The sequence below is a fragment of the Hemicordylus capensis genome, chromosome 3, assembly GCF_027244095.1.
Source record: "Hemicordylus capensis ecotype Gifberg chromosome 3, rHemCap1.1.pri, whole genome shotgun sequence".
Classification (NCBI taxonomy): domain Eukaryota; kingdom Metazoa; phylum Chordata; class Lepidosauria; order Squamata; family Cordylidae; genus Hemicordylus; species Hemicordylus capensis.
The window spans coordinates 131,795,767-131,818,103 of NC_069659.1; the positions used below are offsets into that span (position 1 = coordinate 131,795,767).

At 41.9% G+C, this 22,337-nt stretch overlaps 1 protein-coding gene across 1 annotated transcript in view; it reads right to left on the minus strand.

Moving 5' to 3' along the window:
- Nucleotides 1-1,252: 1,252 nt before the first annotated feature.
- The window catches only part of LOC128351477 (inosine-uridine preferring nucleoside hydrolase-like), a 31,786-nt gene continuing 10,701 nt past the window's right edge, over nt 1,253-22,337 (minus strand). Inside the window, exons 2-6 of the mRNA XM_053311057.1 lie at nt 21,847-22,039; nt 17,621-17,800; nt 12,282-12,393; nt 8,139-8,275; nt 1,253-2,423 (exon numbers count right to left, since the gene is read on the minus strand). Coding sequence (XP_053167032.1) covers nt 2,073-2,423; nt 8,139-8,275; nt 12,282-12,393; nt 17,621-17,800; nt 21,847-22,026 — 960 coding nt within the window. The 5' untranslated portion in view covers nt 22,027-22,039 and the 3' untranslated portion in view covers nt 1,253-2,072. The remainder of the gene's footprint in view (nt 2,424-8,138; nt 8,276-12,281; nt 12,394-17,620; nt 17,801-21,846; nt 22,040-22,337) is intronic.

The window sequence follows — 22,337 nt, forward strand, 5'->3', positions numbered from 1 at the left end:
CAGATTGTGAGCAGTGATGGAAGTATTAGTTCTCTTGCACAACAGCACACAAGAGGGAGGCACTCTAGTAGCTGAGAACCTCTGGGTTAGACCAGCAGCAGGCTTCACTTCATATGCCTAGGAAATAGCCAGGAAGGCACCAGTGCTTCAGAAGTTACTCTCTGGAACGTCCCATGTGCATACTTGTGCACATGCTTGCACACCCAGGTGTGGTGCACATAGTTTCCACTCGTTTGCCCCAACATGGCCTCTTCATGACAGAGCTGCCAGGAAGCTGAAATGAGTGGGGTGCCAGCAGACAACTTGTTGGGTTATTGTGTAATGTACAACCTAGAAAAAGTTGCGTGTTCTCATGCATTTTGTTTCATAGGGACTTAAGTGTCCCTTGCTTTCTATTTGTTAAGGTGCATAGAAGCTATTTTCACGTGCACCCTAACCCAGGCTAGGGAAGCCCAGCCTGAGTTAGGCAGCATGTGAGAACTGCCAGGATCGGGCCTAATCCCAGCAGGGCAGCGCCACTTAGCCTAGGGTTGCCAACTGTCCTTCATTATGCAGGATGTCCCTCATTTCAGGAATGAAACGTTGGTCCCTATATCGGGACAGCATTTGCCCCTCATTCATTCAATAGCATATAATGCAATCACTCACTGACTAATGCAATTAGTCAATGAGTAATTGCATTATATGCTATTGAACAAATGCAATTAGTCAATGATACTCTGGCTCTTGATTACCACTGTATATGCCTCCCAGACCCACCCGCCAGCTCCCTCGCTCCTCCAGCCAACCCCCCAAACTTCTGTAACTTGGGTCTGTCATTCTGGCAATGAAATGTTGGCAACTCTGACCACTTTGAAACCTGGCTCTTAACCAGGATTAAGGGCTTGAATGAGCCCTTAACCCAGGCTCTGAGATCATGTGTTCATTGGGGCTATTTTAGCCCCAGAAGACACAGAGACGGGTACCATCCCCCAATGCATTGCACATGTCACACAGTGAATTGTAGGATACAGTGCAGATCATCTGGGAGCAGGCTCCGCCCTCCTAGCAGGAGTCCAGCGCTCATCTGGGGGTGGTGAGTAAAACCAGCCTCCCCCACCCATCCATGTGAATGACCTCTTACTTTAGCAGTGTGTGTGATAAAGTGTGAATGACTTATTTACAGTGTGTGGAGGCTATACATACACACACACACACACACACACACTGCATCATTCAAAATGCATTAGAATAAATTAAACTTGAGCCATGCTTGTAGAAACATGTTTTATTTTTCCAATAATTGATAAAATAATTGCAATTCTATACAAAATTCCTTCTTTTACTCTGCTATAATTTGTCAGTTTCAAATTATTTATGTATTTATGTAATTTATTTTCTCATTTGACTACTGGAGAGACTGACAACACTCCAATATTTTGCAGCACATATCTGGCCGCACTTATCACATATGAAAGCAGCTTGCTGTAATTATTGGTATGTCCTTCCTATAAGTTAAAAGAAATATTACTGGCTCTAATAATACTATGATCCATTGAAGGGGGAAAAAGATATGCATTATTTTTCTCTGGAATGTCCCCAATATGTGTATACTAGATCACAATACTCTTGCCAAATGGAGACAGGTTACAGTGAATTAATCTTTCAAGTTTACCAGACAAAATTTGCTTTAAAAGTTATTAAATGGCTACCAAGATGCTTTACCATAGATAAAGTGGGCGGCGGGTGGGAGATGCGTGCAAGGATCCCTTCTCTATGGTGCAAATCTAAACTGGACCTTTCACAAATGCATTTTGTATAGGTTTTACATATAAGAAAATTACGTCTAATTGTATAGTGAAAGTGGCATCACCTAAGATAACAGCCGAATCCTATCCTCCCCTTGCTCCTACACTATGCCATCCGCATGATATTCCAGCATTCAAAAGAAACAAGAGTCTTTCTCTTGGAACTCTAGGAGCAATTTGAGGGCAGGACCACTGAAGTAATATCCAGAATGCTGAGGGCTGCCATAGGATATGTGAAAATCAGGTTGCCCGTCAAATCAGATAATAGTTGGGATATGGCCATTTTTATTTTAAAGCGGCCATCATAAGTTCCTGGAACTTCCCTAGATCACATTTTTTAATGACAATGGCTTTGTGTTCCTTTTTCAATTTATCTGTCCAATCCATCACCATCATTCCTCTAGTGAGCGAACCATTGAGCTCAACACTTACGCCAATCACAGAAGCTTCTGTGATAAAGTTCTCATCAATGGCAGCAGCCATAGCATAGGAATCACAAGAAACAAACCCCGATGCCCATTCTCTCTTGCCTGGAGTTTCCTTGTGAGATTCTGAGACTTGTAAAGAATGAGCAGTTATTTTCTTCATGAACTTGGCTTTCTCAGTATCCTGATTAACCCATTCATGGTAGAAGTCCTGCAAAATAAAAAATAGTCCTGGCAAGTGAAAAAGAGAAGCATTAATCCACATTAAGAGTTATATGAAACATCTGGGGTAAATAAAATATTTTTCACTCCAGCATTCTTGCTTGTAGTATTAATTCTACAGCAAGCAGAAAACTTGCAATGGTAAGAACAGTGATTTTTATAGGGGTGATTTTAATTCCTAAGAAATATATACAGTCACAAAAATGTTTTCATCATGAAGAAAATATTAAGCACATTCAGTAGAATTAAAGAAAAGATGAATAATCAGTCCTCATTCTCTTTCTTATATCTGTGGCTGCAACATGTAAGATACATGTAAGGGCACAAATCCGGGGTAGGGTGGTCATCAAATACAATGGAAGATGGAAGCCCACACTAAGCCACAACCTTGAGTTTAGCTGGGCTTGAGTGTAGCTGGCCAGACAACCCCCTTTTCACTCTCATCTTTTTTTCTCGGTGATTTATTAATTTCTTGTTTATCTATTGTTTATTTTACTTTGTAACCTGCTTGCAGAACCTTTAGTGATAAGGGGCCTCCCATAATAAGGGAGGCCCCTTCTGGGAGGCCATTAGGTCCAGAGACTGAAATTACCTAGCTACACTCCTGCCAAGAACCTAATGGAATGTGAACATCTGTTCACAGAGGCTTCATAATCTGAAGGGCTGCTTTCAAAGATTTACAATATCTCAGCAGATGTAAATCTAATGGAGGGAACGTTTGAAAATAATGGAGAAACTATCTACAAGGTTGAATTTCAATACCTGAAGTGGAATTGTCTGGGTGTTCTTTTTTTCCTTCTTTTAAAAAAATGTAAATTACTTTCATATGTTTTCTACCTTAGTGGAATTATACTGAAAGAACCAGCATACTCAATCAATGAAGGAAAATGTTTATAAAGTTTTGTATCAGTGGCATAACCTGGCTCAGATAAATAGAATGTATGGGAATACTTCAGAAAAATGTTGTAGATATCAAAGAGACAGTGCAATTTTTAATTCCAAATTTGGTGACACTGCAGATACATAACAATCTTTGGGCAGAAAATTGCAGAAAACATTAGAGAAATTATAAATTATGAAAGCCTTACAAATATGTCCAGGAAGGTTACTAGCCCACACTTTTCTTCCTAGCCTATCTGCCCACATTCACATGGATTAAACAAACCCTTAAAAGTATTTAAAATCCACTAAAAGCAATAGCATAAAAACAATAGTTCTGGGTGCAACTTTATGCACATTGATCTGGGGCTTTCCATGGCAGGTATAATCACAGGATTACACAATTATTAGTCGCATAGAAGCCACAGCCTGAAGTCGAAATTCTTGGGGCATTTGTATAGAGCTGCTTTGATGCGGTGTCACTTTGTTCCTTTCAAATTTTTCCCATGGACCATTCATACTCTTGCTCCCAGGTCTTTCTCTGGCCAATGGCTTTCTAGAGTAGATGGGATGCCACACTTCCTTTTTCCCCTACCACACATGCATGGTGTGTGCTTCTAAAAACTTTCATTTCAATAAATGAAAAACAGTTTTTAAAATTAATTTTTAAAAACTTGTTTTTAGAGGTCTTCCGCAAGATCACCCAGCTGGTGGCCTCTCTCCATCCTCCCCGCCTGGCTGGAAAGCAGCTGCAGAGAAGGTGGGGAGAGCGAGCCAAACCAGTTGGGTGGGCAGAGAAGCATGGAGGTGGGCGTGTGGGTCCTTTTTTCTTTCTCTTTTATTTTATTAACTTTAAAATTTTATTTTATTTTATTCTATTCCCCCCTGGTGATTGGTGATTTTGTGGAAGATCACTGACTCAGAAAAGATAGCGGTCTTGCTGGTGTCCCACAAGATCACCCAGCAATTTATTTTTTTAAATACAAAGAAAAAAAGTCACTGCTCCATCAATTTGGTCCCTCCATACATCTCAGAAGAAACATCAGGGTACTTCAAAGTATCCCAAAAAGTTGATGTATAAAGTGGAACTTTTTAGCACGGGGATAATTTGGGCTAAGTTCCAATACGCATGGAAAAACCCAAATTATGTATGGAGTGCCCCCTGATACCTCACAGGGACTTCAAGGTAAATCCCCCGGATGTGCAAATGCACACCTACCACTCCCGGGGAACTCTGAAGTAAATCCCCTGGCAGTAAGAGCCATAGAACATGGGAGGTTTGCTTCCAAGTATACATACAAACAAGCAGCATTTTCCAGTCTGTTTCTTCCTGAGAGATAATAGCTGTACACAAATATGAAGGAAGGACTACAACTCCTATATTCCGAATGAGTTATGTTATTTGGACATACAAGAGAAGGTAAAGAAAGTAAGCCTGCTGTTTCAATCTACCACAGATAAGCAAGCTGACAGGCAAACTAGGTGCAAAACAAAGGCAGCCACGGCAAGCAGCCCAAGGCATGGGTACTGAAAATTCATTGAGCTGAACTCAGGGTGTGCAATTGATTTCTTTTTAAAGGGACATATAGTTAGTGACAATACTTTGCAGATTCTGGATCGGCTCTGGTAATCTGAGGCCAGTTGCTATTACCCCAGATGAAGGGTAACTTGCAAGCCTACGTTATGAAATTCCAGTAACCCACAAGGATTACTGCTAGGATATGTTAAGAATAAAAAGATAGAGCAGAGATTTTGCAGAGCATGTGATAACTACTAGAGATGTGCAAAACATTTCGATTCAAAATGGGCCGTTTCAAGTGTTTCAAGCTCGGAACAAAACACCCTTTAAATAAAGGGCCTGTTATGAGCTTGGAACAAAACAACCCAATTTCAAGTCAAAATGTTTTGAGAGCCATTTTTGAGGCCTGTTTTCCTCTTGCTGATTGGATTTCTGGCACTGGCTTCCAACTGGCTTGTGATCTCCTTGCTTCTTGGTTAGCTTGTTATCACAGAAATCAAGTGTAAGTTGTATATTTGTGAGTGCAGCTTGTTCCAGCCATAGGGAACCATGGGGAAACTCAAAATACCCCATTGTTCCCCAAGGGTAGCTCCTAGGGACACCAAAGTGGGTTGTGTGATAGGGCATGATGGGTGCTACGTACCACACAACCCACAAAAGAAATGGGCAAGCAGGAGAATTTAAATATTTTTTTAACCTTTCCCCAAAACCACCATAGGATCGGTGCACCCATCATGCCCTACCACACAACCCACTTTAGTGTCCCTAGGAGCTAACCATATGGAACAATGGGGTGTTTCAGGTTTCCCCATTGTTCCCTATGGCCGAAACTCTCAAAGCATTTTGAGGGTTTTTTTAGCCAAGATAAGCAGTTCAACCAATATCTCAAGAGAATGTTTTGGCCATTTGCATTTTGTTTCAAGCTCAAAACAAAAGGCAAAATTTGTTTCGTGCAAATCCCTAATAACTACAGGGAGGCTAACACAAACCGGAAGAAAAAACAAAGTCCTGTTATAGGGCTCAGCCAATGATCTGACTGTCTGAGAGCATCTGATGCTGGATCATTGCTGAAGCTAAGCTGATGGGTGTGATCAATTCCTTGGAAAAGAGATCACTGAGAGTCCCATATAAGAGCAGGGCAAAAGTAAAGAGTTAAATAAATATTACATTGGGGAAAAACAATTAGCAAAGCCCTGTTTCAGAGAAGGAGGTGTGGCATGTAAAGGTAAAGTGTGCCGTTGAGTCGATTTCGACTCCCGGCACACACAGAGCCCTGTGGTTGTCTTTGGTAGAATACAGGAGGGGTTTACCATTGCCTCCTTCCGCGCAGTATGAGATGATGCCTTTCAGCATCTTTTTATATCGCTGCTGCCCGACATAGTACATGTAGCGATGGTTAATAAATGTACTTATTTCAAGTGGAAAGGGAATGGAACCGATGCTTTCTCAAAGTTAACAGAGGAGAGGAAACACCTGCATGGAAATCCCTCATGCATAAAGGGCAGGGCAGGGCAGGTGTGTAATAAGCAGTCCACCAGGCAAGGCGGGGGCAACGATCACCCATCGGGGGCAGAGGTAGTCCAGAGTCAAATACAAGCCAGAGTTTGAAAGCCAGGTAGTAGTCCAACAAAAGTGAGCTAAGCTGAAATCAAACGAGCAGGAGATCAGAAGTCAGGGAATTAGTCCAACAAGGAAGGATGAGTCAAGCCGAAGTCAAATAAAAGCAGTAAGTCAGAAACCAGGGAATCGGTCAACAAGGATGAGCCAAGCTGGAGTCAGACGTGAGCAGGACGTCAGAAGCCAGGAAATCACAAACAAGAAACTAGGAGCCAGAACACGTCCACAAACAAAGTTGTCGCAGTAAGGAGCAGAGACAAACGGAAGCCTTCAGCAGCAGCTAGAGATGCAGCCCCTCCCGAGCCTGGAATGTCCTAGGCCTTAGAAGGCCTGTGCCCTGCTTCCCAGATGCTGGCTATGGCGGGGCTTTGTAGTCGCTTGCGCAGAGTGTGGTGCCTCAGCTTCAACCTCCGAGACTGAAGATAAGGGTAGGAGAGTGTTGAGGGAGTCAGTGGGTTCAGGGTACCCTGTGTTGGAGGCAGAGGACCTTAAAGCCTTCCCTAACTAGGAGTCCACTGAGGCCAACCTAGGCGTTATGGAGCAGGCACAGGGCTCCTGAGCACCTCAACCTAAGAGTCCTCCGAGTCTATAGATACAGGGTCAGGCTCAGGTTTCATTACATCATGAGCAGCTCTATGCTTGCAAAGGGAAGGATGAGTGAGGATGGACAGACCAGTGATCGTCCCACCAGATGTTATGAATAATATACAAAATATTATTCCCAGGATGCCCTGGAGCCAAAAAAAACCCCATGAAACTAGTTTGATGGTCCCAACGGGCCTTCAGCCTCTTTTATTGAAAAGAAGCCATTCCATTGCTTCAATTCAGAAGCAGAACTGAGCTTTCGGGGACAGCACTGTAATGCTCTCCTACAAATTTATGGTGTGACTGCATTTGGAATACTGTATACAGTTCTGGTCACTCCATCTCAGAACAGACATTATATAGCTGGGAAGGGTGCGGAAAAGGGAAACTGAAATACCCAAAGGGACAGAGCACCTTTCCTGTGTGACGAGAGGTTAGAGTGCTTAAAGCTCTTAAGTTTAGAAAAGACCTGAGTTGATATATAGATTTTTTTTTTTTTTTTTAAATTAAAACATTTCTATACCACCCAAAACTCGAGTCTCTGGGAGGTCTACAATTAAAATCATTTAAGAGATTAAATCAATTAACAATTAAAAGCATGTAAAAGATTAAAAACATTTAAAACCCAGTATTAAAATTATTTAAAACTATAAATCTAATTAAAAGTCTGGGTGAATAAATGTGTCTTCAATGCCTTTTTTAAAGTTGCCAGAGATGGGGAGGGTCTTATTTCAACAGGGAGCGCATTCCAAAGTCCAGGGGCTGCAACAGAGAAAGCCCGTTCCCGAGTGGCTGTCAGACGAGTTGGTGGCAGCTGCAGGCTGGCATGAAGTAGAGAAATTGGGTCCAGATAAGTCCCCTCCCCCCACAATGGAAGAGCATGGGAGTCATACTGCAGGAAAGGGATATTTCCTTCAGCCCCTGCTTCTGGGCTTTCCAGAGGCTTTTGGTTGGTCACTGTGGGAAGCCCAGAAACTGGCTGGACAATGTGGTCCTTTGGTTTCTGAGGGAATCAGTTGTTCCAAGTTGAACATTCTATTACAAGCCTCTAGTGAACCTAAGCAACTCTGCTGATATTAGTCAATATAAATGTTTGCATCTTACCCAGGGAAGGAGGCTGGAGCATGTGAACTCCCAGGCTGCAATGTAAGTTGGGCAGGTGTAGTCATTTAAGACAATGTAAGCAGCTTCTGGATCCGTCACAAAATTGAATTCTCCACAAATTGTAATATTCCCTCTGGCTAATTATGGTTAAAAAAAAAAGTTGAATAGTTAACTTAGCTTTTTAATTACATCATTAATTTTAGTAGCTGCTTCATACATGACATTTTAAGGGCTGCTTCACACATGACACTTTATCTACATCAGTATGGAGGACCTGGCCAGCCTGCCAATGAAGAACAAAGAGGTGGCCATCTTAGACAATAGACTGGCAGAGGTGCTGGACAGTGCCCCATGCCCACTGGCTGCCAGCTCTATCAAGTACCTTACTATGCCTTCCCAATATCCCCCCCCCCCTTCCTTACCTGGCAGCAATAGCAGTGATGGCAATATTCTGCCACCGCCACTCTGCCATTGCCGCCTCCTGCTTTCAATACAGCACAATACAGTGAATATTTATATACCACTTCTCAAAAAAAAGTTCCCAAAGCACTTTACATAGATATATATAAATAAATGAAACCTCTCTCTGTCCCCACAGGGCTCACAATCTAAAAAAGAAACTTAAGATAGACAACAGCAACAGCCATTGGAGGGATGCTGTGCTGGGGATGGATAGGACCAGTTGCTTCCCCCCTGCTAAGTAAAGAGAATCGCCACTTTTAAAAGGTGACTCTTTGCTCAGTTAGCAGGGGAATGGTTTTTAGAAAGGGAAAGGGTAGGGAATGGGGAATGGAAAGGAATGGGGAAGAGTAGGGTGGTGCTCTCTAATCCTCCCCACTTCCTTCCTTCCATTCCCCATCCTTTGCCTTTTCAAAAGCCAGGGAGCAGAAGCTTAAACCAAAACTAGTAATAAACTGTGTGCAAACAGCAAATATATATAAACATACAAATTCAAAAATTATATATATATATATATATATATATATATATATATATATATATATATAAATATTATATTTTTTATATATATCTGTGTCCTAAATTCTTTAAATACAGGTGAAACTCGAAAAATTAGAATATCGTGCAAAAGTTCATTAATTTCAGTAATGCAAATTAAAAGGTGAAACTGATATATGAGATAGACGCATTACATGCAAAGCGAGATAAGTCAAGCCTTAATTTGTTATAATTGTGATGCTCATGGCGTACAGCTCATGAGAACCCCAAATCCACAATCCCAGAAAATTAGAATATTACATGAAACCAATAAAACAAGGATTGTAAATAGAACAATATCGGACCTCTGAAAAGTATAAGCATGCATATGTATTCAGTACTTGGTTTGGGCCCCTTTTGCAGCAATTACTGCCTCAATGCGGTGTGGCATGGATGCTATCAGCCTGTGGCACTGCTGAGGTGTTATGGAAGACCAGGATGCTTCAATAGTGGCCTTCAGCTCTTCTGCATTGTTTGGTCTCATGTCTCTCATCCTTCTCTTGGCAATGCCCCATAGATTCTCTATGGGGTTCAGGTCAGGCGAGTTTGCTGGCCAATCAAGCACAGTAATCCCATGGTCATTGAACCAGGTTTTGGTACTTTTGGCAGTGTGGGCAGGTGCCAAGTCCTGCTGGAAAATGAAGTCAGCATCCCCATACAGCTCGTCTGCGGAAGGAAGCATGAAGTGCTCCAAAATCTCCTGATAGATGACTGCGTTGACCCTGGACTTAATGAAGCACAGTGGACCAACACCAGCAGATGACATGGCTCCCCAAATCAACACAGACTGTGGAAACTTCACACTGGACTTCAAGCATCTTGCATTGTGTGCCTCTCCATTCTTCCGCCAGACTCTGGGTCCTTGGTTTCCAAATGAGATGCAAAAGTTGCTCTCATCAGAAAAGAGGACTTTGGACCACTGAGCAACAGACCAGTTCTTTTTTTCTTGAGCCTAGGTAAGACGCTTCTGACGTTGTTTGTTGTTCAGGAGCGGCTTGACAAGAGGAATACGACATTTGAAGCCCATGTCCAGGATCCGTCTGTGTGTGGTGGCTCTTGATGCACTAACTCCAGCCTCAGTCCACTCCTTGTGAAAGTCCCCAACACTTTTGAATGGCCTTTTCCTGACAATCCTCTCCAGGCTGCAGTCATCCCTGCTGCTTGTGCACCTTTTTCTTCCACACTTTCCCCTTCCACATAACTTTCTATTAATGTGCTTTGATACAGCACTTTGGGAACATCCAACTTCTTTTGCAATTACCTTTTGAGGCTTTCCCTCCTTATGGAGGGTGTCAATGATGGTTTTCTGCACAACTGTCAAGTCAGCAGTCTTTCCCATGATTGTGATTCCTAATGAACCAGACTGAGAGACCATTTAAAGGCTCAGGAACCCTTTGCAGGTGTTATGGATTGATTAGCTGATTGGAGTGGGACACCTGGAGCCTAGACTGTTGAACCTTTTCACAATATTCTAATTTTCTGGGATTGTGGATTTGGGGTTCTCATGAGCTGTACGCCATGATCATCACAATTATAACAAATTAAGGCTTGACTTATCTCGCTTTGCATGTAATGCGTCTATCTCATATATCAGTTTCACCTTTTAATTTGCATTACTGAAATTAATGAACTTTTGCACGATATTCTAATTTTTTGAGTTTCACCTGTATATCTCTTAATAAATGTACATATTTCAAAAGAACACCAAGAAATGTCCAAAGTTGCCCAGAGCACAGAATAATGAAGATGGTAAAAGTATTCCAATCTTGCTTAATCAGTATGAAGGACTGTGATGTTACAACCGAACACCAAAACAAGTTCACTATTTCCCAAAGTACATAAATTTATAGGAGACGTTATTATTATTATTATTATTATTATTACTACATTTATATCCCGCTCTTCCTCCAAGGAGCCCAGAGTGGTATACTACATACTTGAGTTTCTCCTCACAACAACCCTGTGAAGTAGGTTAGGCTGAGAGAGAAGTGACTGGCCCAGAGTCACCCAGCTAGTTTCATGGCTGAATGGGGATTTGAACTCGGGTCTTCCCGGTCCTAGTCCAGCACTCTAACCACTACACCACGCTGGCTAAAGTTGGCACCATGTTGGCAAACACTATGTTGGCAAAGTTCCACTCCTTTAAAATCAGCATAGAGAAATGTGCTGTAATGATAGTCCGTTCTGTTATCTGAAGCGTGTAATAATAATTCTTTCGCCAGTAAGGAGCAGAAGCTGGAAGAGGAGGTGGGAGAGCAGTGGCAGGGAAGGGAAGGAGGACTCCCCTCCACTAGGTGTGGAAGGAGAAGAGTGGCATGTGGGGGGGGAGGGGAAATGAGAGATACAAAGTAGACTACTAGGAGCAGCAGTGGAGCCGGGGGTGTGGGCTGAGCTTGCAGGGAGGGAAACCATATACACAGCCATGTGTGAACATCACACCCATGACTATTTGACTGCATTGGAAAACCATTTCCTTCTTCAGCTTCCCAAAATATAAATATGAAATACTACGGAAATGTGAGCTCTTCCTACATAATTATGTGCATGAATTGTGTACATTTTCCCCTTAAACCCATGTCATTAAAATGTAATGTGGAGCAGCCCTAATTTCATAGCATTTATGCCACAATCTAAATAAGTTCCTAATATGTGCCATTCAGCTTCATCCTCACATGTTCTTTTATGCAAGAATTACTTCTTTGGATCATGGTCATAGTCATTTACATTACTTATTTAAAAAACACTTTGTCCCTGCCTCCCCTCCCTCTGTCGTCTCCCTTGTGTCAGCATTACAGGGCAAAGGGCCCAATTGTGAGACCTGCCTCCTTGTTTTTTGAACAGTGTCAGGCACACAGATGGTGCTTTATTTATTATTATTATTATTATTATTATTATTATTATTATTATTATTATTATTATTTAATTATGGTTATTAATAAAGCACCATCTGTGTGCCTGACACTGTTTTTATTATTATTACATTTTTTTATTATTTTATTATATAAAAGATCAATCATCCAGATTTCTTGCAATCCAATTACTAAAAAATCAAAGTCAAAATCATCAACCGCGGCAAAATAGTAAAACATGAAGGGCCAAATAAATCAGATTAAAATATAACTAAGAATTCCTCTTCAAATCACTTACATTCAGTATTTCCTCCCATGATAAACAAGCTTCTAAGTTTCTTAGGAAGCGTTGGGTCCATTTTCACAGCTAGTGCCAAATTTGTCAAAGGACCAATTGCAACTAGAGAAACCTATTAAAAACATGAACAATTTTATTTCACACTATGCCAACATCATGTTCAATGATTTCATAAAGTGCCATGTTCTGAAAATACTTCCGAAGAATTATGGTTCCCTGTCCCCAAAGGGCTCACAACCTTAAGAAAAAAGAAAAAAAGCTTTAGGTGGGCACCAGCAAGAGCTACCGGAAGGATACGATGCTTGGTTGGACTAGGGTCGGTTGCTCCCCTCTGCTATACAAAGAATCACCACTTGAAAGGTGCCTCTCTGCCAGTTAGCAGGGGTTACTCATGGTGTGCAGTTTAATAGGTCTTACTTCCTCAGAGCAAGCTGCTGTTATAGGCACAGGAGCAGGCCAGGAAGTTGTCTGCTTAAGAGAGTGCCTCCTTTGTCATGAACCCTGCCTCCTGGAGAGGTCCAGCTTGTCTGGTGGTGACTCGGGGCTGGGCCTTCTCTGCAGCTGCCCCAGGACTTTGGAATACACTCCCTGTCATAATAAGAGCTTCTCTATCTTTCTTTGCTTTTTAACACCTGTTTTCACAGGCTTTTAATTAAAACTAATTTTAAACTGTTTGTTTTATTCTATGTAATTGTTGTAACAGTTTTTATTCTGTGAAAGTGTTTTAATTGTTTTTTATTCTGTTTCATATTTGTTGTATTTTGGATTATGTACACCACGTAGAAATACATATATCAGGCAATATATAAATAGGATTGATTGACTGATAAATACCTGTTGTATTGTTTTTATGCCTGTTTTTATATGTTTTTTAATATTTTTTAGCTTGATGTTTTTATTGCCTTTTTATTGTATGTTTTAACTTTTGTAAACCGCCTTGGGGTTGACTTTTAACAAAAGGCGGTATATAAATGTAAAAATAAAATAAATAAAAATAAATAAATAATAAGTAGGCTATCCTGTTAGATCCATGTATCAAACGATTAGCTAGAAACTGCCCCATTCAAACCTCAGATCATGAACTTAACATATGAAGCTGCCCTATGCTCAGCATTGGTCCATCTAGGCCAGTGATGCCAACCCAGACTGGCAGCAGCTCTCCAAAGGTTGAGGATGAAATAAGGTGGCTTAGCCATGATCATGCTCTTCCCCAGTTCTTGGTTTTTTAAAAAAATTAATAGTAGCAATGATGGGGGGATTGCTGGGACCATGGGACTGAGGGGAGGAAGGGTATGACCCTTTCCCTTCCCCCCCCCCCGCTCCACTCTTGCATGCATTTTGTAGATTTAAAGTGTCCTCTGAAGTTATTTGCCTGTTAAGGGAAAATATATCTGTATGGTGCATGTATTGTTTCCTCCATGGGGCAAGGGGGGGGGGTTTAAGCAGGAAAACTGTATGAAAGGAAAGGGTTAACTTTGTTTCCTGAACTGTTAGGGGGTTGTCAAGTTTTAAAAATAAAACACTGCTTCTATGCCTCTATCAGCCACTCAGTGTACAGATATAGTATTACAACATGAGATATGGTATGGATATAGTATTACATCATAGATGGTGATGTTTATTTCCATACTGTGAAGTCTCTTCTTATCTGAGGATCAAGCTATTGCTAGAGTCAAGGGAGTAGCCCAAGTTGATTTTCTGGTCAACTGGCAACTCTACAGTAAAATAACCATGAATACCTGAACTGCAACATCAATTTCAAACAGTAAAGAACATTATAAAAAGAATGGTTTTTAAAGAAAATGTCCTTAAGAAGCATTAATTGTGCTACACATAATGCATAAAATGATCTCTTTTTGAAAGAGGAGAGATGAAAGCCTTCACTTCCCATTACTGTCTTCCACTACATCTCTGAAGTCATTAAAGAGACTCTCTCTCTCTCTGAATTGTGGAGACTTCCTCTGAAGTGTTTTGCCTTATCTGTGGCTCCCTAACTGTGAAGGTGAAGTGTGCCATCAAGTCGATTTCGACTCCTGGTGCCCACAGAGCCCTGTGGTTTTATTTGGTAGAATACAGGAGGGGTTTGCCATTACCTCCTCCTGCGCAGTATGAGATGATGCCTTTCAGCATCTTCCTATATCGCTGCTGCCCGATATAGTATCAGCAGGGACTCAAACCGGCAACCTTCTGCTTGTTAGTCAAGCATTTCCCCGCTGCCCCATTTAAGGTTACTTTAGCAATCACTTTTATACGAAGGCCACACCCACAGCTAGCTTGCTTTCTATTGGTTTTGGTGCATCAGTTTGCTCCTTTTAGTGTTCCTGTCTCAGGAGTGCATCCTGAGTTATTTGAATACAACTGGATAGTTTACAGGATGCACAGATGTTATCTGAATATCCTAACCCTCACATTAGTTTTTAAATCTCTGTATAATTGCTATCACATCTGTTATTTACATGTATGACTACTATGGCAGAATCATTTGCAGCCATTACGTATACAGTAATTACCTAAATTGCTTTCAGCATTTTTTTGTCCTTCAGTCACCAGCATTTCTGGCTCCCCTAACATTTTAGCCATCCTGATTCATGGGCACTCTTCCCACTCAGCTTTCCTACTTCCTGAACTACCTAAGAACAGCCCTGCTGGATCAGGCCCAAGGCCCATCTAGTCCAGCATCCTGTTTCGCACAGTGGCCCACCAGATGCCGCTGGAAGCCACAGGCAGGAGTTGAGGGCATGCCCTCTCTCCTGCTGTTACTCCCCTGCAACTAGTACTCAGAGGCATCCTGCCTTTGAGGCTGGAGGTGGCCCACAGCCCTCCGACTAGTAGCCATTGATAGACCTCTCCTCCATGAAGTCATCCAAACCCCTCTTAAAGCCATCCAGGTTGTTGGCTGTCACCACATCCTGTGGTAGAGAGTTCCACAAGTGGATCACGCGTTGTGAGAAAAAGTACTTCCGTTTGTTGGTCCTAGACCTCCTGGCAATCAGTTTCATGGAGTGACCCCTGGTTTAGTGTTGTGTGAGAGGGCAAAGAATTTCTCTCTCTCCACTTTCTCCACACCATGCATGATTTTATAGACCTCTATCATGTCTCCCCGCAGTCGTCTTTTTTCTAAACTAAAAAGCCCCAGGTGTTGTAGTCTTGCCTCATAAGAAAGGTGCTCTAGGCCCCTGATAATCTTGGTTGCCCTCTTCTGTACCTTCTCCAGTTCAACAATGTCCTTTTAAAGATGTGGTGACCAGAATTGTACGCAGTACTCCAAGTGTGGTCGCACAATAGTTTTGTATAAGGGCATTATAATATTAGCAGTTTTATTTTCAATCCCCTTTCTAATGATCCCTAGCATGGAATTTGCCTTTTTCACAGCTGCCGCACATTGAGTCGACACTTTCAACGAGCTGTCCACCACAACCCCAAGATCCCCCTCTTGGTCCGTCACCGACAGCTCGGATCCCATCAGCATATACTTGAAGTTGGGGTTTTTCGTCCCAATGTGCATCACTTTACACTTGCTAACATTGAACCGCATTTGCCATTTTGTCGCCCACTCCCCCAGTTTGGAGAGATCCTTTTGGAGCTGTTCACGATCCGTTTTGGATTTCACTACCTGGAAGAGTTTGGTATCATCTGCAAATTTGGCCACATTGCTGCTTACCCCTGCTTCTAGATCATTTATGAATAAATTAAAAAGCACCAGTCCCAGTACAGATCCCTGGGGGACCCCACTTCTTACTTCCCTCCATTGTGAAAACTCTCCATTTATACCTACCCTCTGTTTCCTGTCTTTCAACCAGTTAGCAATCCACACATGTACTTGTCCCTTTATCCCATGACTGCTAAGTTTGCTCAGGAGTCTTTGATGAGGAACTTTGTCAAAAGCTTTTTGAAAGTCCAGGTAGACTGTCAACTGGATCACCTTGATCCACACACTCGCTGACACTCTCAAAGAAGTCCAAAAGGTTGGTGAGGCAAGATTTACCTTTGCGGAAGCCATGCTGGCTCACTCCCAGCAGGGCCTGTTCTTCTAGGTGCGTTACAATTTTATCCTTGAGGATGCTTTCCATCAATTTGCCTGGAACGGACGTTAGGCTAACTGGCCTGGAATTTCCCGGATTGCCCCTGGATCCCTTTTTGAAAATCGGTGTTACATTTGCTACTCTCCAGTCCTCTGGTACAGAGCCCGATTTCAGGGATAAGTTAAATATTTTAGCAAGGAGGTCAGCAATTTCACATTTGAGTTCTTTGAGGACTCTTGGATGGATGCCATCCGTTCCTTGTGATTCGTTAGCTTTCAGTTTTTCCAGACAGTTTAGAACATCATCCCTTGTCACTTCTATCTGACTCAGCTCTCTAGCCTCCATCCCTAAAAAGCCTGGTTCAGGAACAGGTATATGCTCGGTATCCTCTGCCATGAAGACAGATGCAAAGAACTCATTCAGCTTCTCTGCAACCTCCATATCCTCCTTAATAATCCCTTTCACTCCCTCATTGTCTAATGGTCCAACTGCCTCCCTGGCAGGTTTCCTGCTTCTGATGTACTTAAAGAAGTTTTTGTTATTCCCCTTGATACTTTTGGCTAAATGTTCCTCAAACTCTCTTTTTGCCTCCCTTATTGTCACCTTGCATTTCTTTTTCCAGAGTTTGTGTTCCTTTCTGTTCTCTTCGTTTGGACAGGCCTTCCAATTTCGGAAGGAATTCTTCTTCCCTTTTATGGCTTCCTTGATGGTACCCATTAGCCATGCTGGCATCCTCCTGGACTTAGTGGTACCTTTCCTCCTTTTGGGTATACAATCTAACTGGGCTTCTAGTATTGTGGTTTTGAGTAAACTCTGGAGCGAAGTGACTCTCCTGATTTCCCCCCTCAGCTTTCTTTCACCACATTTTCCACATTTTCCACTAGCAGCCCCTCTAGTTCCTAGGTTTTGTGCAAGACTGTCTCCGAGCCAAAATGAGCTTTTGTTTCCCTCACTACAGCTGCATTGTTTGTTAACAATAAACCGCAGACATTTTTCCGTCAGCAGTTAGAATGTTCATGAACATTCCATGACATTACAACAGCTCAGCCAATATACAGTGTGTTTGTGTAGTTTTTCAATAAAAAAATTCTCAGATCTGTTTACACAGAAAAAGGAGGAAGACAGTTCCCAGTCTCAACAGGATTCATTAAACACGAGTGGGACACCAGCAATAGCCACTGGAGGGATGTTGTGATGGGATTGGTAGGAACAGTTGCTCTCCCCATACTTAATATAAGAAAACCAGCAGTTTAAATTGTTCCTCTTTACCCAGTTAGCAAGGTGCATAATAGTCTGTAGAATATTTAATAATCTCACCTGACCAGGTCGCTCATTGACTATTCTTAATATTGCATTCACAGCATGTTCTTTCTGTAGAAGTTCTTGTCCTGGAGCACTGGGATCTGGAGCATCACCCAAGCCATCTTTTCCATGAAAGGAAGCCCCTAGCAGAGGCCCGCCAAGAATGGGAGCAGAAGCACCAGCAAAAACTGGAATCTAAACAAGTTACAATTCAAATATAATAGAATTTTTAAGAGAACACACCCCGATGCTGCTAACTAAATGATGATGTTAAAAGGCTTTTGTTGAGAACAAATCGAGTTGTCAGCTAGTAAATCTGCAGTTGCTTGTATTTAATCTGAATTGTGGCTAAACTAACATGAATCCAACTGCTTATGTTTAACTGATTTATAGATAGGATTGTATGCCTGCTTTTCATTGCACACAAACTTTTAAATTCCTGGTAGACTGGCACCCAAGATCACAATAACTTAAAGTTTGAAGGGCAATCAGCAGATGCCCAATGGCCACACCAATAATTTGTTTACTTAAAAAATGTCAACTCCACCCTTGGACCGAACATAACTTCTTTGGACCCAGTACAAGCCTGTAAGGTGGGCCCCACCCCAGTCTGCATACATGACATCCCATGAATAATGACATAAAAACCTATTTTAATTCTGAAAGTAAATTCCACATTGCTATTTTCTAAGTTTTGGATTATCTAGTCAATGTTTTGATTTTGATTTCTTTTCTCACTTGTTCTAATGGACTTATTTGTATTTATAGCCACTGCCACACACTGTGTGTGTGTCTGTGTGTAACAATCATAGTAGTAGGAGAACGGGAAATGTGTTTTTCAGGCACTAATCATATTCCTATTTGTTTTACTTCTCCGTGCAATGTTGGGACCACCAGGCCTAATTCACTACTCACCTTTTGGGCTGTAAATCCTACCAGCAACAATGAAGCTTCCACCATCCATGGATCACAGTGACTATATATGTGTGTTTTATCCCTCCTCCCCAATCTATATGCACAATGCCTTCTGGGATTTGTAGGTCTTAAGACAACGTGCCACATAGGTAAGCATAAGTCTATCTGTCTCTCAAACTACAAGTCCCAGAATTAACTGCACACTATCTTTGTTTCACAGAAGAGCCCTGTGCTGGCCAGTAACTTACTGTTCAGAATTTACTTTCTTTCTGATTGGCTCCAGCAAATCTCACAGTGACCCCATAGTCTGCCCCCCCCCCCGCAAATGGTAATAGGGTTGCAGCCTGGGCTCGACCCCTCCTGGTGCCAGTAAAGTGTACCTTTCCCTTCCCCATACTTGGGCCCTTTCACTAGAGTTTGACACCAAACCCCCAGTGACACACCCCAATTGGACCTTGAACTGAAAACACCAGAAGTTCTGGCAATTTGCCAGAGCTGAATGAAGAACGTCTGGTGTTTTCACCAATTGGGGTACATCACTGGGAGTTTGGTGTCAAACTCTGGTGAAAGTCTGACACTTGACACTTTATTCATGTTTAAAGCATGAATATGATGACAAAGACCATAGGCTTCCTAGTCCTGAAGAGGCATCAGACTGATAGACTGTGGGGTATCATATGGGTAAAGTGTGCTGTCAAGTTGATTTCGACTACTGGTGCCCACAGAGCCCAGTGGTTTTCTTTGGTAAACAGGAGGGGTTTACCATTGCCTCCCCCCGCACAGTATGAGATGATGCCTTTCACCATCTTCCTATATCACTGCTTCCCGATATAGTACCAGCGGGGATTCGAACTGGCGACCTTCTGCTTGTTAGTCAAGCATTTCCCCGCTGTGCCACTACTATATCTTTAAGAGGATATACTACTCTGTGCTGCATTCCCTTCAGAACTCTGTGAACAGAATTATAACTCCTGGGTTTCCCTCCAGCTTTATCTATATCTCAGTCTGTTGTTAGTGCCTGTCAGTAAAGAAGCCTGTTGCTATCAATCAGTGTTCTGTTCATTCCTATACAGCTGGAAAGAGTCACTGGAGTGTTCCACAAATACACCCAGAATACTCCCACAGCTATATAAGGCCATTACAGTAGGAGTGCTGTGGACTTCATCAGAAACCACTCAAGAGCCTGATCAGGCATCCAGGTTAAAAACTTGATGCCCATAGGTTAGATTTTAGTCTCATTCAGAGTTAATTAGAAATATCCATTCTTTGTCTTTACACAAATCTGCTTGTTGTTAAACACTTAATTTGCAGCTGAGATCAGTCTTCATATCAACTGGGAAATGAAGTTTTGAATTGTTTAAAAAAATACCATTTGATATTTTTTGGAAGTCCACTTTACAACAGAACAGAAGAAATTAAGAGTGTTAATCTGGAATCCAACTGTTCCGATTCTCCCTCAGAAGGGAATAAGCAACGCTTGCCTTATATTCTCCAGGCTACTGCACAGGATTGCCCTGCTGGGGGAAGCCACTTCTAGTTTTCTCCCTATGGTGGCTCTTTGCTTATATGACCCATTCAAGATTCCAGTTTCTGTTTGAGGCAACTGGCAGATGGCCCCCACCCCACCACCTTTTGTCACAAGCAGAGACTTTCAGGGGAGCAGCACCATGGAGAAAAATAAAGAAGCAGCCACCACAAGAACAAGAACAAATATTTATATACCACTTTTCAACAAAAGGTTCCAAAGGGGTTTACATAGAGAAATAATCAATCAATCAATCGAATGGATCCCTGTCCACCAAGGGCTCACAATCTAAAAAGAAACCAGATAGACACCAGCAACAGTCACTGGAGGTACTGTGCTGGGGGTAAATAAGGCCAGTTATTCTCCCCCTGCTCAATAAAGAGAATCACCATGTTTAAAAAGGTGCCTTTTTGCCCAGTTAGCAGGGCAAGATGATCATGTGCACTGGCCTTCAGTGAAACCTAACAAGAGAAAAGAATCTCACGCAGTCCACCACTGCATAATAAGCCCCTTCCCCAAACTGCCACCATAATAAAATCCTCCTTCAGCTCAACACACACTCAGAAGCGTGCTTAGCACTTTGGATTTTAAGCATCAACAATTCATACAATTCTTGGTTGCTTATTTTACTACAATCCTAAACAAATTCAAATCTTAAATCTTGGGGGAAGGCTCAATTAATTTTACTAGAACTGAACCAAAGAAGCATGTTAAACACCCTCCCTGAAAACTGAAATCCTGAACGCACTTATCTGGTAGTAATTTCCACTTCATGCAAGGAGGCTTAACCTCATCCGGAAAACTGTGGGTGTGTTTTTAACTGATCTAAACCACACAGGTGTCTATTAATAGAAGCGAACTAACTATTTAAATATTCACCCACATCGTTTGGAGTCACAGAACAATGTGACACCACAGATGCTACCAATATTATGTGTAAATTATTTTATTATTTACATCTTGCTTTCCGTGTAATATATTAAAATGTCTCATAGAGGCATAAGAAACCATGAGAGTTTCTTTAAAAGAAAAATACAGAACAAAGAAAAAGCAGCAGAAAACATCAAAGCAGCCACCCTGAGAATACAGTGAAGATGTGGGGTTTAAAAAAATATATATTAAATCTATATAAATAAAGTTGAATGTTTGTCTGTTCCCTATACGTTCCCACACCCTTTGAGCTATCAGGACCAAACTTGGCAAAGTGACCTCCCATGACCCGACTGATTAACACAGGTACCCGGAAACTCCAACAACCACCCCACACAGATGGATATACAGCAGGTATGGCTACAAAAGCCCAAGCTTTTGATTTGGCATGATGTTGAAAGCTAATTTAAGCAAAGTGTTTTGCTTCTGCTTAAATATGAAAGGGGTCAAGCTAATTCCCCTTGTGAAGGAGTTCCAGCACCAATCAAAAAGTTCTTGTCTGTGACAACCAGATTTCTGTGAGCAACAGCCCGGCAAGCAAGACGTCTATGACTGACCTTAAAGGCCAGGTAGGCTTGTCTGGGAGCAGGCGGTCCTTACAATTCCCTAGTTGCAGGCTCTTTAGTGCTTTAAAGGCCCAACTTTGTGCTTTAGTGCTTTAAAGGCCCAACTAAAGGCACTTTGACTTCAGTCTGGAAGTATGTTAGAACTTATATTATGTAAACTGGAAGTATTATGTGCATACTTCCAAGCAAGTATGCACATGAGATCAGGATGCCAGACTTTTAGTTTGTCAGACCTACAGGACACTACCACACAACATTTGTTAGAAAGATTTTTCAGACATATAGTATTTCAAGGAGCAGAGTACCTGAAGCTTGTTACAAATGCGTAACACACGGAGTGCATTTCTACAGGTGTTTTCCAGCAGAGTGTTTCCATAACAGCAAGTAATTCCCAGGACTTCAACACGAGGAGATGCTAGAGCCATCATAATAGCCTGAGCATCATCAACTCCACAATCGGCATCGATCAGCAGAAGTTTCTTCATTTCAGAAACAAGTCTAAGAAAAAGTATGATTATTTAATATGTATCTAGCGCCACCTATGTACACGGTGCTTTACAACAGGTGAGAGGATGGGTTCCTGCCACAAGGCTTACAGCCTAGAAACAGGCACAAGGGCAACAGCAGATGAAGGGAGGGGAGGGGAGGGAAGGCAAGGAAAGCAGGAGAAAAATACACAACTATTTCATGTACTTGGGCTTAGTTGCAGTAGCTGACTAGGGGACTGTGTCAACATGTATTTTTCACAGAAAAAGTGGGTTTTGAAGAGGAATTTGAAGCAAAAAAGGAGGTGTCA